This window comes from Staurois parvus, unplaced genomic scaffold, assembly GCF_062004578.1.
Source record: "Staurois parvus isolate SC_StPar_1 unplaced genomic scaffold, SC_StPar_1.0 ptg000261l, whole genome shotgun sequence".
Classification (NCBI taxonomy): Eukaryota; Metazoa; Chordata; class Amphibia; order Anura; family Ranidae; genus Staurois; species Staurois parvus.
In genome coordinates, this window is record NW_028318057.1 from 5,764,264 (window position 1) to 5,782,500 (window position 18,237).

Genomic DNA, 18,237 nt, shown 5'->3' on the forward strand with positions numbered 1-18,237 from the left:
GCTTTTTTAACTCCATGTCTATCAGGTATGTTTATAAATAGCATGGTAAACAAGACGTTAAAACAAGCACTGTAGTTTTAAAGCAAAAGCCCTTATCAGGGCTACCATAACATTCCATAGTTTTTCAAAATCTCAGACTAACAGTTTTAAACCTTGACATTTTTGCTATCCCTCCTCAAATCCAAGTTTAAGCATCAGCAAACACTGAGTTTGAACTATTTATACATGATTTCATCAGCAAACCCTGAGATACCAACCTCTAAATTATTTGAGTAAGTCAAACAGAATTGGTCCCAGTACAGAGGCCTGGGATACCCCACTTACATCTCCACACCATTCAAAAGATAAGTGGTTTATCACCACCCTTTGGACTTTCCCCTGTAACTAGTTTGCTATCCAGGGACATACACTTCTGTCAGTGCCAAAACACCTGTGTGTGTGTGTGTGTGTGTGTGTGTGTGTGTGTGTGTGTGTGTGTGTGTGTGTGTGTGTGTGTGTGTGTGTGTGTGTGTTACCATGTCAAATGCTTTGGCAAAATATAGAGGCACGATATCCATAGGCCTTCCCTCTAGCCAAATTACGTCTCACTTCCTCATAGAATGTTAATAGGTTGGTCTGACAAGAACGATCCTTCATAAATCCATGCTGGTTACTATTAATGATACCATTTTCATCAGCGGATTCTTGAATATGGTCCTTTATTATTGCCTTTTATAGTTTACATATTAGTGACGTTAGGCTGACTGGCCTGTGGGTTCAAGGTATGTATCGCTGCCCTCTTTTTGATATTGGTACCATGTTCGCTTTTCGCCAATCAGCTAGTATCATTCCAGTAAGCTGTCCTTAAAGATTAGGAATACCAGTCTAGCAATGACTTGGCTCTTTGAAGGCTCTTGGGTCTAAGCTCTCTGGTCCTCGTGATTTGCTCACATAAAGTTTTTCAAGTCTTTTTAGAACTCTGCCTTCTGTTAGTGACAAGGGTACAATCTGTGCTGTATTGCTAACAATACCATTATTTCTGTTTATATCCCTCATTCTCCATAGTAAACATTGAAGAGAAGAATGCATTTAAGACAGCTGCCTTCTCCCTGTCACTACTAACCAACTTCCCTTAATTTTCCTTTGGGGCCAATATGCTCTGACTTTGCCTTTTTACTATTAATATATTTCAGATTGTTTTTGGTATTCTTTTTAATCCTCTCTGATATGTGTTTTTTGTGGTCTAGTTTATCTTCCTTGATAATGCTCTTACATTTTGTTATTGCATTCCTCGGAGTGTTAAAATGCTGACAATGTCCCCTCTTTTTCTCTTTATCATGCCTTTTTATTCTTGAATTTAGCCACCCAAGTTTAAACTTAATTCTTTTACTGTATATTTGTTGCCCATTGGAAAACAGTGGCTAATGCCAGTAATTTAAAATGTTCTTAAAGCAATCCCACTTTTCCTCCAGGCTTTTTGTTTCTAGAATGTCTTCCCATTTGAAATAAATAGGGGATGGTTTTTGGATTTCCCCCTACTTACATTAAAATATGTACCTTCTTGCCGGTCCCCATAATTCGCTAGTACGTCTAAGCGTTGGCAATATTGATGGTAGTAATATTACAATAATAATTATCATAATAACCATAATGCTCAAAGAAGCGAACATTTTATTTATTTACAAAGAAAGTTAAACACTAACATAGAAATCTTAACAGGAGATTACAAAAAATATATATAGACACAAAAGAGCAGAGAGGATACGTTACGTAATTTCGTCATCAAAGTTGAGTATCTTTTGGCTGGGCTCTGGATAGAAAGAGGCAGAGGCCATGGCTGGCCCTTGCATTTTATACTACTCACAAGCAACACCTATTCAACGCCCTCTGCCCGCTTATATAGTCCTCTATCTAGTTTCTAGTCACCTGGAAGTAATGTGTTACCCTGAATCCTCCAGGAAGTATGTCATTGTCTCCAACAGGGGGCACTACTACATTGCCATGAAGCTTTTTGACCCAAGTCAGCATCACAGCACACATCTGGCCCCCTTTGATGCTGTTACAAGTCAGGAAATCAGTCATTTTGATTTTTTACATCACCAGGAAGTCTGGGCTGATGCTCCTCTACCCCCACACATCACATCGGGAGACCTATGCTAGGACATCCTTTAGGAGATGAATTCCCATTTGCGATCCCTTGTTACAAACACCCTGCTGTATCAACTGATTCACTTGGTGTTTTAAGATGCAGGCCAGATGGTCCTTTGATAGCCGGACAGTAAAAATTCATGAATGTATGAAGAAAAATGTTGCCTTTCAACACCAATTAATGTTGTGAAATAGGGAGTCCAGTCTGTCCCCCTACGACCAGTATATATCTATTCTTACCTGTAACCTTGCCACCATCCTTACCAGAGCAGTCATTACCCTGGCAGCTAGGGTAGGAAGTCTGCTTCGGCAATGCCACTCTTGAGCTGATATCCCCAGCATTATGCAATCTGGCATATTTAATGGGTTTTACCAACTCAAATTAGCCTCTACCCCTCCTTGTAACTGTAACCCAGCTGCCTACCTCTGACTACTGCACCTCCATATCGCCACCCCCCTCTATACTAATGGGTAACGTCCAAACTCCTTTACAGGTTTTTGATATGTCGCCGTGTTGCCAGTTGATTCTTTAGATCCGAGATCTGGGCTTCAAAACAAGTTGCTCACATCTTGCATAGCAATATTCACCCTTGAACAGCTGTTCATGGAACGAATACATAGAGCAAGATGTGCGCTGGGTCACATCACCACTCCTGTTAGACATTTCACCCACTAAGGTAATAGGGATTGTAGCAAACTTGCTCATCAGAGTTGGATGCGGAGTTCCCCTTTATTAGAAGTATTCCTCAGACCTTTATTCTTCTTCCCCCTCCCTTCCTGAGAGGCACAGTGACAGATGTGGTGTGTGCTGGTTATGGGTCAACAGCAGGTTAAGGCATCCTTAGTTCGGTGCCGAGCAGTCTGTGAAAGTGTAGCCTTCCTCACCTAAGTCATGATAAGGCCAGTGTTCCTCAGAGAATTGGGAAGCACTGACCCAAGAACCTGTGTAGGCTCACACATCATAAAACAGATAAGGCAGCTTCTCCCAGGATTTGAAAGAGATTGTAACCTCATAAAACCTAACAGCTTAAGGTGACAGAATGAAATGAACATTCCTCAAGTCAGTTTGTTCCCTGCGTTTCATATCATGGATTATGAAGATATTGCTTTTAATTCAGAGTCCTCTCGAGATCCCCCCCTAAACAGAGTATTGGCCAGTTACTCAAAGGCACCCCCCTGCTGGGGGACTTTAAAAAAGCACAGGCTGTAGGCCTGAGGATAAGCTAAAGAGATCTCCAAATTTTAGTTAGTTACTAAAATGTAACTAATCTTAGTTACATTTTTTTTAAATATTTTATTGCACCTGTTTGACTCTTTTAGTAATCTTTCTTTCTGAAAGTGTTAAACTGTTTCTAAAGCGCTTAATTGCAATTTACGAATCCCTGCCTTCTGAAGAGATGCTACTGTGTTTGTTTAATCCTCTGCCCAATCGGCCTGCGGTGGCCGTATTGGACAGGCGACTTTTCAACCATTATAGTGTAATGGTTAAAGAGATAAAGAGAGTTTCCCCTTTCTCTGTACAAAAAGTGGTGGTGGCAGTAGAGGGTTAGTTGCGTAACTAACCCGACCCAGTAACAAGCGCATTCAGGCTGCAGGCACAGATTGTAGACCATTAGCTGGACAATCGTTGTGCAGGGCGCAGCTGAGTGTGGCATTGTTACGCACGTCACATCGCGGTTTTAGATCGGCCGGTCCTTTGGTCACGAGTTTGGTGAGAAGGTCTGGGGTCTGAGGTCTGACGCCGCGGGCGTGACGTATTATTGTTGGTCGCGGTCGTGCGATTGTCGCATGTTGAGGGTGGCGATCCGGCGACCGTGACAGGGATAACCCAGGGGAAAAAATAAGAACTATTTGCTATAATTTGGTATTAAACTTCCTTCTTACTTTATCCTATTCTGAGCACTAGTCGTGTCCTTAACCACTTGCCAAATGACGGCTTCACTGCGGCTGTCCAGTTCTGGGACGGCGTCATATGACGTCCTCTCAGAACGTGCCCCCAGAGGCGCACACCTGGCAGTCTCCATGATCACTGTGTCCTAAGGACACAGCTGATCACGTGATGTGGTAAAAGGCCAATCACAACAGCCTTTTACCTTGTGATCAGCCGTGGCCAATGACACAGCAGATCACAGGTAAATGCAGTTGCCGGTTATCGGCTGCACTTTCCTCACGCTGTCACATCGTGAGGAAAGTACTGCCGTTAACCAGCAATTGTCAGAGGATGGATCGGCACCGATCCACAGGGCACTGATGATCAGTGCCCAGCAGTGCCTCCCACCTGTGTCCAGCAGTGCCACCCACCTGTGCCCATCAGTGCCTAGTAGTGTCGCCCACCTGTGCCCAACCGTGCCTAGTAGTACCGCCCTTCAGTGCTGCCCAGCATTACCACACATCAGTGCTCAGCAGTGCCACCAGCCAGTGCCGTCAGTCAGTGTCCATCATTGTTGCATATCAGTGCTAGCTTATCCGTGCCACCTAATCAGTGCCGCCTATCAGTGCAGCCTCATCAAAGCACATCAGTGAAGGAGAAAAATTATTTGTTTGCAAAATTTTATAATAGATAATATAACTTATAGCACAAAAAATAAAACCCCCAGCAGCCAGTAAATACCACCAAAAGAAAGCTCTGTTTGTGTGAAAAAAATAACAATTTCATATGGGTACAATGTTGCATGACCGTGCAATTGTCATTCACAGTGTGACAGTGTTGAAAGCTGAAAATTGGCCTGGTCAGGAAGGGGGTATAAGTGGGCAAGGGGTTAAAGTAGAACTATAGGCAAATTTTTTTTTTCAATTTTCTATAGAGGGTTATAGCCCCTGTAAGGTTTATTTTTGCCATCTTTGTCCAACTAAGGAGTTTTACCTTCACTTCCTGTCCCTTAGTTAAATTAGTAAAGTAGAAATGTGTACAAATGAAGATAATCTCTTTGGGCCCCCCAGGTCACCAGAACTAGTGTCCCCATTGGAACATTTCACCTGTATTATTTTTCTGGGGACAGCTCAAAATTTGCCATTTTCTTTTCATTTCACTTTCAGTGATAATGGTAAACAGGTGAATCTCCTCAATGGGGGCACAGACAGCAATAAACACTGACAGGTGTTCTAATCCCTCTATCCAATACTAATAAAATTGTTGCCTTTAGTTATACTATAATGTTTGGGATCTCATGCTCACTGATAACATGGCCCCCCTGGTGTCCTCTCCTCTTGCTTACTGCTCACAAAGCCCCCATCATCTTCTTTGCTTGCTCCTACTCCCTAATAACACAATACATGTACAGTTCATTTAGCATACTGTAGATGAAATAATGAATCTAGCTAGTTGTAAGTCCATACATCAATGAATTCCACAAAAGTGCAAAAACTGTGCCTGCAATTTTCAGATCCATTGTGGTAAAGTGTTTGTGCTTCACACTCTTGTCAATGCATGCTAGTAGCTCCACTCACTCATCACTTATTTAAAAAATAATCAAAACAGTCAAACAGAGCATGGTAGAAGTGCTCAAATACACAGAAATCATTTGGTTCTTGACATGTCCCCACACTCCCATTCATGAAAGAAGGTCCCATTCACTAAATGTCAAAAAAAGAGAGCTTATAGCATAAAACAACCTGTTTAGTAAAATCCATATAAAACAATGCATCGGTACACACAAGTAAAGTGCTCACCACAGCACTAGGAATCCGACAGTCTAGAAATCAAGCTCTGCACCATGTCAACTTCCTGCTCTGTGTGCAGCCACTCCTGTCAACATGTTGACATCCCTGTACCCAAGCCCTTCCCCCAATGCAGTTTGTTGTTCTGGATGTCACCTGGACTCCATGGTCTATCATTGGACATGGAAAGCAAGCTTTATTTTGCCAAAATGTTGTGGTTTTCTTCCTAGGAGCTTCTACATGTGATGAATCCTCTCCTTGTTGCACCTGGGTCTGGACCAACATTTTGGCTTTTGATACTCTCAATGGTCAGGTTTCTGCCCTTTTATTTTGTTTCAGAGACCTCTGGCCTCTCATTCTTTGAGATTTTTGTGTAGGTAGTCTCGCGTGTCTCCCCAAGTCCATTTCCCCATGTGACTTTGCAGGACCTAAATCTGATTCTTTGTGCTTCAGAATTTTCTATTAATACCAGTCAGAGACTCTACTTTTACCCACAAGGTAGTATTCCTTTTTGCCATCACCTCTGCAAAGCTAGTATCTAAACCAGATGCCCTATCCTGCAAGGAACCCTTTCTGGTGTACTGTACAGACATGGTCCTGTTGAGGTCTACAACTTGTAGTTTCTGCCTTTCACCTAATCCAGGGCATCATTCCTGTCAAGGTGCACTCTACTAGATCTGTGACTGTTTCTTGGCCCTTCCAGCATCAAGCAACTGTTTTTCAGATTTGCAAGGATGCCATCTGGTCTTCTGTAAACAATCTTTTATCTCCTTAAAGCGCAACTTCACCCAAAGGGGATGTTCCGCTTTAAGTTCTCCTTCACGCTCTGCCATATTTAGCATATTATTTTGGGGAGGAGGGAATATAAGCAGGTACCTAGTTTTGACAGGTACCCACTCCCACTTAGGCGATTCCAACGGAATTCTTCCCCCGCGCTGCGCAGTCTTCTGGGACAAGACATGCAGCACAGTGGGAAGCCAGCTGTGAAGCTGAAAGCAGAACCCAAAGGCTAGTGAAGAACTTGCCCAGGTGAGGCTTCACAGCAGTCCTTAATTTCAGGAAATCCCTCCGAGGTTCCAAAGAAAAGGTGTCTGTCGCTTTTGGATTGTAAACATCAGGATGTACTTGGATAGATCAAACCGTATTTCCTATTCTACTTTGTCAACTTTGTCTCATCCTAGTATAAGGCCCTGGGTTCCTCCACTACTATTTTTAGCCTGTTTAGGAGTGTGTCATTCCAAAGTAGGGAAAGAAAAGACCATCCTTTTCACAGAGGTGCCTCTATTGGTGTTCCAGGTGCTTAATGCTTAGGCTTTGTATAGGTAACAGAGATTTAAATAATAGCTGATTTTTTTTTTTTTTAACTTGCATAGAATATGTGCTTACAAAAGCACCTGCATATATTACACTGTTATGTGTTAGTTCTGCTACCGTTTAATTCCTAGCACTCTATATATCTTTCTCTATTTTGTCCTTGCAGACTGATAATATATTGGAGGATCAAGACCTAATAGATATTGGGATCACAGATGTAGAACATCGTCGAAGACTTCTTCAGGCAGCCTATTTTTTACCAAAGGTAATGAAGTTACTAAATGCACCCTTCCTTCCAGGTTTTAAGTTAATTTCAGGGTCCTGTGAAATACATCCAGAATAAACTGGTTTCATGAATATCCACAGAGTATTTGGAAATTTCAGTGTCAGCATGCTTGAGGTGATTGTAGCCGTATAAGTGCATTTGCGACACAAACAATTGAGTACTGTCCGTGATACTTTTTTTATTTGCACTAACATACAGTTTTGAGGACAAGCTTTCGGGGTACGTCCCCTTTTTCAAGGTCTAAGCAGTACTATACAATCTGTGTTTCCTTTGTGATTAGGTTGGTTAACTGCTTCTTTATCCTGCTATATGCAGTAGTTGGTTAGCAGTTAACCAACCTAATCACAAAGGAAACACAGATTGTATAGTGCTGCTTGGACCTTGAAGAAGGGGACACCCCGAAAGCTTGTCCTCAAAATTGTATGTTAGTGCAAATAAAAAAAGTATCACGGACAGTACTCAATTGTTTCTGTCGCAAGTGCACTAATACGGCTACAATCACCTCAAACAAAATGGAAGATACTGCATATAGCCGCATAAAGAAGCAGTTAACCAACCTAATCACAAAGGAAACACAGATTGTATAGTACTGATTGGACCTTGAAGAAGGGGACACTCCGAAAGATTGTCCTCAAAATTGTATGTTAGTGCAAATAAAAAAAGTATCACGGACAATACTCAATTGTTAGTGTCAGCATGAAAACCAGGGCAATGTAAAAACTGTTTCAAGAAGTTTAGTACACAGGATCAGAACATCGGATGAAAAATACCACTTTCAAAGCGATCATACAACAATCCGATTGTTAAGCCTGGTACAAACTATGTTTTTTGCATGCTAGTCTCATATCGAAAATGAAGAGGTTAAAAAAGTTACAAAAATTCTCGTACGACAGAATACAACATTGGACGTGATATGTATTCTTTTGTTTCTGAGCATGTATGGTCTTGCTCTTCTGATTTTTTTTTTTTTATTGACAAATGATGTACTGATTAAATGAAAATTGTACAATCTGGTATCATACAAAAAAATATTTGTGTTTGTCTCTTCGAATAATTTCAGCCTTAAGCTGTGTATTAAAGATCAGATTATCGTATTATCAATTCAAAAGCGTTTATTTTTTTGTCTGATTTTCTGATCGTGTATACTAGGCTTTGGTACACAGTTTTTGTTGAAATTTGATGGGACAAACACAAAAATTATTTATGTACGATACCAGATGGTAGGATTTTTATTAAATCAGCACAGTATTCGTCTGAAAAAAACAAGACCTCGCATGCTCAGAAATGAAAGAATACATTACATTACAATTACTATACATTACATCCCTTCCAAAGTTGTATTCTGTTGTACGAGAATTTTAGCAACTTTTCAAAATGAAACGAGCATGCAAAAAAAAAAAGACAATCGTTTGTCTGGTATTCTCCTTGTGTCTCCCAGGCTTTAGATGCAGCTAAGGCTTTCATTGCTGTAGACTAGTTTTATAAAAAATAAATAAATAAATTGCTCTAGGTTAAGCCTAATATTATTGTTTCGGCAAGTCTGGAATACAAATTGCCTTCTGCAAAAATTTGTACCAATGCTGGAATAGCTGAATCTTTTTCTCTGGGTTATGGAACCAGGCCGGATTTCCCCCTTAGTCTCCCATAATAGATAATCTGTAAAAAGATGGCGAGTGCAAGTGAGGTAAAAGAACTGCACTATATGCAGATAACGTGCTGTTTCTGGCAGATGCAGCCCCCCTCCATCTTCTCAGAAAGCACTAAATGTAATCGCCAAGTCTGGTTCCTACTTCTACATTAATTAGAATAAATCTATTATATTTAATATAGCTTTTTTAAATTTTTCTACGACCATTTGTTGAGACTCCATTATTTCAGTTATATAAAACCTGAGAATTCAAATAACATAAAATTTAAAATGAATTATTATATTTTTGTGTTTAATGCCAAGTGTGCATCTTAGTCTACACCAAGTATTTTTACATGATGCTACAATTCCCAATACCTACCCATGTAGTGTAGGTAAATCTTGTTACCTTCTACTGAAATTTGTTTGTAATCTCTTGAGCTACAAGTTATTACACAAGCCCACAAAAATGGAGGACTTGTGTTACTTTGCCAACAAAAATATTATGTGGGTTCCAACTCTCCCATCTGGTGACTAGACATTTGGATGGTGGAAAGTTGAGTTTCAGATGCATTTGTTAGATTGATAGTTTCATTTTTTGTTGTGTTGGTACAGTTCGTTTTTGGGAGTTCTGTTTAATCTATTCGGAATTATTTTTTAATCCACCCTGTATAACTTCGGACAGATCTGAACTAATTGTGAATAGCTGTGGTTGTTAGAGTGGGTGGCCGTTGTGTCCTTAACATCCATGACTCATCTGCTGTCAGCCGGATTCCCTGCTGTAGCACCAGAGAAAAAAACACCCATACCAGGCCCTTCGGGTCTGGTGTGGTTTTTGAAGAGAATCCCACACCAAAAAAAAAAAAAAAAAATGTAGGGTCCCCCCCTCAAAATATGTACCAGACCCTTAGGCCTGGTATGGATTTTAAGAGGAATCCCATGCCAAAATTAAAAAAAAAAAAAAAAATAATGGCATTGTGTCCCCTCTTCCCAAAATCCATACAGATACCTATCCGAGCATGGAGCCTGGCAGGCCAGGAAAGGGAGAAGACTAGTGAGCCACAAACCCCCTCCCCCCTCATATCCTTCCCAACCCATAGTAGACCACATGCCCTCAGCATGGGGGGGACACCCCACCCCCCAAATGAACCTTGTCCCCTTGTTGATCAGGACAAGGGCCACTTCCCCACTAGCTTGAGTGGTAGTTGTGGGTTTCTGCGCTTGGAAGTGCTTATTGAATTGGAATACCTCAGATCCTAAACACCCCAATGTGAATGAGTATGGGGTACATACTCATTTACCAAAACAAAATGTGCAAAGTTAAAAACAAAACTGACAACTCCATTACCCCCCCCCCCCCCCAATGTTGAGGGCATGTGACCTGGTATGGTTCATGAGGAGGTGAGGGGGGGGCTCTCTTATCTCCCCCCTTTCCTGGCCTGCATGCTTGTAGAAGGGTCTGGTATGGATTTTGGGGGTGACCTCACACCGTTTAAAAAAAAAAGGCATGGGGTGTAACGATTATGCGCAATAGAGACATGGAAGCTGTACGGGGCAGCCATCTTATTAAGGTCTCAGCCATTTTGTTTTTCATGAACAATCATTTTTCTCCCCTCCTCCCTCCTCTTGAAAATGGAATTTGTGGTTGTAAGTTGTAATGAACTTCAAAAGGGCCTCCTATCTTAAATAAAACACAAATAGAGGCCAGTTCTAGAGCTGTAAACTGCTAATTAGTCTTGATAGTATGTCTATTTTGCAAAGACACTTTCCTCTGCCTTATCATAAAACAATCACTCAGTCAGCACACATCACCTGTTAGAGCTCTAGGAATGCAGAGTGTGCCATAAAATGTCTATTCCACATGTAACAATTCCACATACAATTCATAAAATTCAACAGGAGCAGGGCACATTAATATTTGGTAGGATATTCCTGCAAGTATTCTGCCTTCTTAACTCCTTTCTTTTATTTCTCTGTTACTTTATTGTTTGCTTTGTCTTTTTAACATCTTTTTCTGTATATATTTTAATTGCACCATTTTGACCTTTTAATTAATAAACCTATTTTGAAAAAGTGTTGAAATTGTCTCTAAATCTTTTAATGTAAACTAAAGAATCCCTGTCTCTTGAAGAGTGCTACTGTATACAATAATCCTCTGAATATACCTGTCTGTAGTGACCGTGTGTGTTGCAGACGCTTATGCTAAAATCATAATGTTATTGCTAGGATTTGTGAGTTTCCTCCTTTTCTGTAAAAAGGCGGTGGTGGCAGTGTGAAGGGTTAATTGCGTAAATAACCTAACCCAGTACCAATCACTCTCAGGCTGCTGGCACATAGATTGTGGTCCCGCGAGCTGGAAAAATCTTTGTGCAGGGTGCAGCTGAGAGTGGCATTGTTATGTAGCTGAGAGTGACATTGTTATGCAAGTGAGAGACTTGCACAGACTTACACAGTGTGAGATTGGCTGGTCCTTGATCACGAGTTGGTGAGAAGGGAAGGGGTAGGACACCGCTTTCCATCACATGGGGTTCCCCTTAAAATTCATACCAGACCTAGGGGTCTGGTTTGGGTTTTGGGGGGACCCCACTCCAATTTTTTTCTTTTTTTTTAATTTTTGGCATAGGGTTCCCCTCAAAAATTTTCAAAAACATTTTTCTAAAAAAATAAGCCTTGCTTATTTTATTTACGTTCTGCTAACAGCAGGGAATCCCGCTGAAACCAAATAGCTCATGGTTGTTAAGGACATGGCAGCCACCCACACAACAACTACAGCTATTCACAATTAATTCGAAAATTACATAATCCGAATGAACTAGTGCATTAGTTATTTTTTTCTCTAACTTTTTTTTAGATTCGTTGCCATTTGTTTCTTTGTCCATTCAGACATTCAAATGTATTCGAAGCTCCAAAGATGCTTTTTTCATCCAAAAAAATTAATGCAAGCGAACCAAATTACACGTCTACTAGTGGCTTGATCTGTTTTGGGAAATATGTTTTATGAGAAATAAAGTTCATTTACTAGCTTTTGGTTTACTGGGAGCCCCTAAGTTGTTCTATGAACCACTGAAGGGATCGGGATTGAAATTCGTATAACCTTCTGCTATCCTTACTGAAGTGCTTAAAATAAAGGACTGTTCCAATTACATTGCTGTAGGGGCTGGGATTACTGTCTACCATTGTGGGAGAATGCCACTTTCTTTGAATTTAATAAACTCTCCAAAACAATTGAGTGGAAAAAAGCTAGTGCATGGTTTCTGGACCAGCTGCTGTCAGAAGTCCCCCTTATCTCATATGCCCAGATGTAAGCCTCCCATAACCTATTGAGAAGCCAACTGTGCAAATGCTTTCAAATCTGCTGGGTCCTCCATTCTCAATCCCTGACATTTCCCCAGACTTTGACACTACCTTCATAAACTCTCTTTAATATGGCCATAGCAAATGACCTCTGCAAAAGGATGGTTTCATCCAAAGCTATGTAAATTGTAAATCCCCTCCAGGCTTGGAAGGTAGATGTAACACAAGTGGATGATGAGATGTGGGTGCTTGGAGGTTCCTTTAAAATCTCTGTGACAGAGAAATCAAAATTCAGGTATATTGCTTGAATAGAGCATGGATAAACCTAGGTTAATTGAAAAAAAAAGTATTTAATCACCTGTTCAAAGTTGCCCAAAATGTTTTAATACGCACAAATCCTTTTTTTCACGATATAGTCATGTCCTAGCATACAGTGTTTCTAGAAACAGATTCTTTAGCACTTGAGGCTGTTTAGAATAAGTTGGCCAAAGAAATCCTCTCTGTCTCCCTTTCTTTTAAATTGACCAACAGTTGACTCCCCTACATAAAATATATAATTTGTTAAAGTTAGGAGCCCCCAGCTTGACCTGTAAACACCTATTTGATAACTCAAATGCTCCCGGTCCATAAACCCTTCACTTCAACAATTCCAGTAGTTATTTGGACATTAGAGGCACTCCTCCATGGTTTCAGAACACAGATGTTGGATGAGACATTGTTAGATATAATGGATGTTATTTATTAGTATGCTTCAGCTCTTATGACGCTCTTTGCAGGAATACATGTTAAGATGCCACCAATCTTTGCCACTGTAATGTGTTTCAGTGATCCTGTGTACCAGACTTTATAATACATTGATAAATCTCATATTTTGCCAAAGCATTAATATGTGTTCTCTGCATGTCATATTGTATTAGCACTGCTTGTATATCCAATAAACGTTTGAAAAAATATTTTTATCAGTCAGTTACCAGTAAAATAAATTATGCACATCAATTCTAAATAAGTTTATTTCCTTTTTTGTTATGAAGATGTTATTTATCTCTTTAGAAATTAAAACAAATTTGGAAACTGAAATCACTTTTAGACTCCATTCACACTAGGTTTTTTTTCAAATTGCGGGCGGAATCGCCGCGATTCTGCCTGCAATTTCAAAACCCGCTGTAAAAGTGTGAAAATGTGCAATAGCAGCAAAAATGCCCTGCGTTTGCAGGTGCCATTAAAATGATAGGCACTTGAAAACGCAATTGTGTGTTTTCACACTTTTACAGCGCATCTTCGAATCGTGGCGATTTGAAAAAATCTAGTGCGAATTGAGTCTTAATGACAAGCTTTTATGCTTGCATCCACAGGATACACATAGTACATTTCGACTCACAATTTGTCTTTTTCTTTCTTTCTTTTTTTTTTTTTTTTTTAAAGCCATTCCCGCTGTCATGGGATCAGTCTGTAACCTCATGGCTGCGTACGCTTTCCCTCCAACAGTATGCTTCCAGCTTTCTAAGCAGCGGCTATACCTCTATGGAGACACTTCGAAATTTGTGGGAGCTTGAGATTGTAAATGTAAGTTTTCCTTTTAATCATGTTTTAAATTGAGTAATCCCATGCACGGCAAACCATTAGTTCTAATTTCAGCTGTGGGTAGCCCTGTTGGCACTCTCTTGCTTGATAACCGATTACAGAATTGAAAGAGCTGGGTGGAAAATTGTCACCCAAACAGCAGCTACATCCAGTCAGAGCATCCACTGTTTGGGTATTGTGACAGCTGTGGGTGTTTGTGGTCAAACTACAGTATCTGGTAGAGAAGGTTTCTTCATCCACTGTTTGATGTGGAATCAATAGACTTCTCTTAATCAGCCTACAGGACTGAACAAGAGAAATCTTAGCATATGGTGAGCTTTGTTTTGCCTGTTCTCATTTGAAATCACTGGTACCTGGTTGCAATGGCACCTAACAGCATCATTGTGGGAGAAAGTGGAGTGTGTCACATGCTGTCTATCCCTGAAGAATGAATTTGGTTAGAAAAAATGCTAATAATTGTCCATAATAATTGAAGGATTTTGTCTAGTATGGGATCAATTAGCAAATAGAATGAGTATAAGGTATCCAACATTTTTGCATCTAAGCAGTTTGCTGGTTTAGATTTGTTGAAAATCACTTAAGATGAAAGATGAATACTATGTATGACCCTGGAAAATGTATTGCTACAAAAAAAAAAAAAATGAAAAACCACATGGTCCTTGGTTTACCAGGTATAGCCTTGGAACATATACTGGACTGGAACTCTAAAATGTCCTCTTTTTGGCAGGTGCTAAAAGTTAATTTATTGGGACACCGCAAAAGAATCTTGGCCTCGCTTGCAGAAAGACCGTGTGAGGATCCCCCCCAGAAACCACCACGATTCTCACAGTTACGGGTGAGAAATATGATTTTGGTTAACACTATAGTGTTTATAACTAGTAGGTGCCATGTAGAATTTTGCTAAAAGACGATGTTTTAGTGACTTCACACAGGCAGTCATCTAGCATTATTTATGTAAAATTATGTAATATTTTTCATTATGAATCTAGCTCAACGTTCTGGAGGTATAAAAAAAAAATTAAATTTTTACACATATATAGTTGTGATCAAAAGTTTGCATACCCTGGCAGAAATCGTAAAATGTTCGCACTGATATTGAAATTGTGACTGATCAGGCCAAAAAACTTATTTAAAGGTGGTAGTAAATGGCAAAAATAATCTAAAAAATCTTTTCCCTGCAAGTTGAGAGCATAATGTGCTAGTATGCATCGCAAACTAGCATATTATGAAAGACTTCCCTGAAAACAAAGCCCACCAGCGGAGCACTGTCATGGCTTCATGAGGCTTACATCTTCACCTGGTCTTTCCTTCCGGGTTCTGCCATCTGATTAGCGAGGTTGCATCGCTGGTGCTTCTACAGTAAATCTCTCCAAAACTGTGCACGTTTAGGAGATATTTACAGTACCTACAGGTAAGCGTTATTACCACTTAAGGACCACCCTATATCAGATAAACTGCTACAGGGCAGCACCTGTGCACAGAATCATGTGTATATATACACGTAATTTAGCATTTCCGGGTAGGGGGTGCGCCGGGTCCTTGCTGGTAATTACTGAGCATCTCCTACTGGGAGAAAGATTGTTTATTTTCTTCCTCCCTGTCAGCTCAAGCACACTGCTCGCTAATGCTGTGCACAGTACAGCCACCCCGATCAGTGTGCTTACAGTGAAGAACACCCCGCCCCCTAGTAAAACACTCCCAGCACACAGTTAATCCTTTGATCGCCCTTCACATTAACCCCTTTCTGCCTGGTGCAATTAGTACAGATTTTCTTTTTAGCACTGATCACTGTATTGTTGTCACTGGGGTGTCAGTGACACCAATGCCGCTAAAAGTCACTGATCGCCACCATTACTTGTAGGGAAAAAAAAATCCCATTATCTATACCGCCATTTGTAAACGCTATAACTTTCATGTAAACCAATTAATTTACACATATTGGGATTTTATTTAGCAAAGACATTTGTCAGAATACATTTTGTCAGTTAAAGTATTGCAGCGCCATAATGCAAAAAATGGCCTGGTCAGGAAGGGGGGGTAAATCCTCAGGAGGGCATATGCAAACAAACATGAAAGTCAAAGTTCATGATGTATCAAAAGATTCACAATTGCAATTCTTCACAATATGTAATAACATCCACCATGCAGAAATGATCACTGGTGCCGCTTATCCACCACCATATACACGTTCGCCAGACACAAAGCCACAAATGACCGCAGCAAACTAAGTCTTTGTAAATCTTTTGACAAATCACAAACTAGAACTTTCATGTTTTTGGTTGCGTATTAATCACGTGCATATCACTGCTTCTCTATTTATACGTTTATATTTTTTAACGCAAAAAATGGCCTGGTCATGAAGGGGGGGGGGGGGGGGGGTAAATCCTCAGGAGGGCAAGTGGTTAAACACTTATCTGTAGGTAAAAGATACAAAATGGGGTTTACTTCCACTTTAAGGATAGCGATCATATCAAGCCATTTATTATCACTTGGTTGTTTGGCTAATTTTTAAATCATAATGATAACAGATATCACCCAAATGGCCTGGATCAAAAGTATACATACCCTGGAATGTTTGGCCTTGGTACAGACACACACGGGTTAAAATGACAATTAAAGGTTAATTTCCCACATCTGTGGATTTTTAAATTGCAATTAGTATCTGTGTATAAATAGTCAATGAGTTTGTTAGCTCTCACATGCATGCACATGGACGCTAGATAATGATTCATGAGGAGCAGAAAAGAACTGTCAAAAGACCTGCGTAACAAGGTAATGGAACTTTGTAAAGCCGGCAAAGAATATTAAAAGCTATCCAAAGCCTTGAATATGCCAATCAGTACTGTTCAATCACTAATTAAGAAGTGGAGTATTTGGGGATCTCTTGATGTCAAGCCAAGGTCAGGTAGACCAAGAAAGATTGCACCCACAACTGCCAGAAGAATTGTTCAGGATACAAAGAAAACCCATAAGTAACCTCAAGAGAAATGCAGGCTGCTCTGGAAAGAGACTGTGTTTTTGTTTGAAGGAGCACAATACAACAATTAAAAAAAAAAAAAAAAGAAAAAGTGCAGCACTACCCTACTAATATCTTAACCATTATGGTGGAGCCTTCTAATGTATGGTATTCCCAATAAATTTCAATATTAGCACAATACTAGTCTCTTTGCTATGTAACTTCACATATAATACACATCAAACTGAAATAAAACATAAAGAAGGAAACTTGGCAGGGTTGGTGGAAACTCCTCCTGTAAATATTTGCAATGCAATTTAACTTTAAGTGCAATAATTAAAGTGATATGTGACTTCACATGTTATAGACCTCAACACACACACACACACACACCTACACACACACACACCTTACGGATTATGGCTCAAAAACAAATATAGATAAACCATAATTTCCGTTTTAAAGCTTAAGGTTTTATTAAAAATACCTTTAAAACACTCAAATTTTTAACATGCTCTAAAAACCTGTGCACATAAATATACAGCTTGACAGGGCACAATCACATTGCCCCCTTTAAGAATACAAGATATCAGCAACACAGTATATCACATTACAGAAAATCACTTCCTAGTTAACTTGATAACTCCACCTCCAAGAGCTATGTCTGGAGAGAGGTCAACAAGGCCTATAGCTTGCAAAAATACCATCCCCACTGTGAAGCATGGTGGTGGCTCACAAATGTTTTGGGATTATGTAAGCTCTAAAGACATGGGGAATATTGTGAAAATTGATGGCAAGATAAATGCAGCATATACTGGCAGAGAATTTGCGTCATTCTGCACAAAATCCTCGTATGGGACACTTGGAGTTTCCATCACAGCAATGACCCTAAGCACAAGACCGAGTTGACCCCCCAGTGATTACAGCAGGAAAAGGTGAAGGTTCCGGAGTTGCACAGTCTCCTGGCCTTGCACTGGTCTCTCTGGCCACTCTGGGGAGATCTCAAATTTGGGGTTCATGCAAAACAACCAAAGACTTTGCATAACCTGGAGGCATTTTGACAAGATCAATGGTCTGCTATATACCACCTGAATTCTGGGCCTCAATGACAACTATTACAAAAGAGTGCATGCTGTCATTTATGCTAAAGGGGGCAATACGCAGCATTAAAGTGTTACTAAACCCAGGACCCTGCATTCACTATATCTGGTCTCCCACAGTACACACAACATGAAAGTGCAATTATTTTAATAAATATAATCTGCTAAATAACTTTTCTAATCAGCAATCAGGGCAGTCTTGTGACTTCTATTAGTGTCCAGCAGAGCACATTGTAAAACTTGTAGGAGGAGTTTTCATTTTGTTCTAGGAGGCTGCAGGACCCCTGACCTTTGT

The 18,237-nt window shown here is 40.1% G+C and overlaps 1 protein-coding gene across 4 annotated transcripts in view; it reads left to right on the forward strand.

The window, feature by feature from the left end:
• ANKS1A (ankyrin repeat and sterile alpha motif domain containing 1A) overlaps nt 1-18,237 on the forward strand; it is a 169,401-nt gene that overhangs the window by 89,850 nt on the left and 61,314 nt on the right. For all 4 annotated transcript variants that reach the window (XM_089681201.1, XM_089681203.1, XM_089681202.1 and 1 more), the window contains 3 exons: nt 7,265-7,363; nt 13,728-13,868; nt 14,614-14,721. In XM_089681201.1, the coding sequence (XP_089537327.1) occupies nt 7,265-7,363; nt 13,728-13,868; nt 14,614-14,721 (348 nt within the window). The remainder of the gene's footprint in view (nt 1-7,264; nt 7,364-13,727; nt 13,869-14,613; nt 14,722-18,237) is intronic.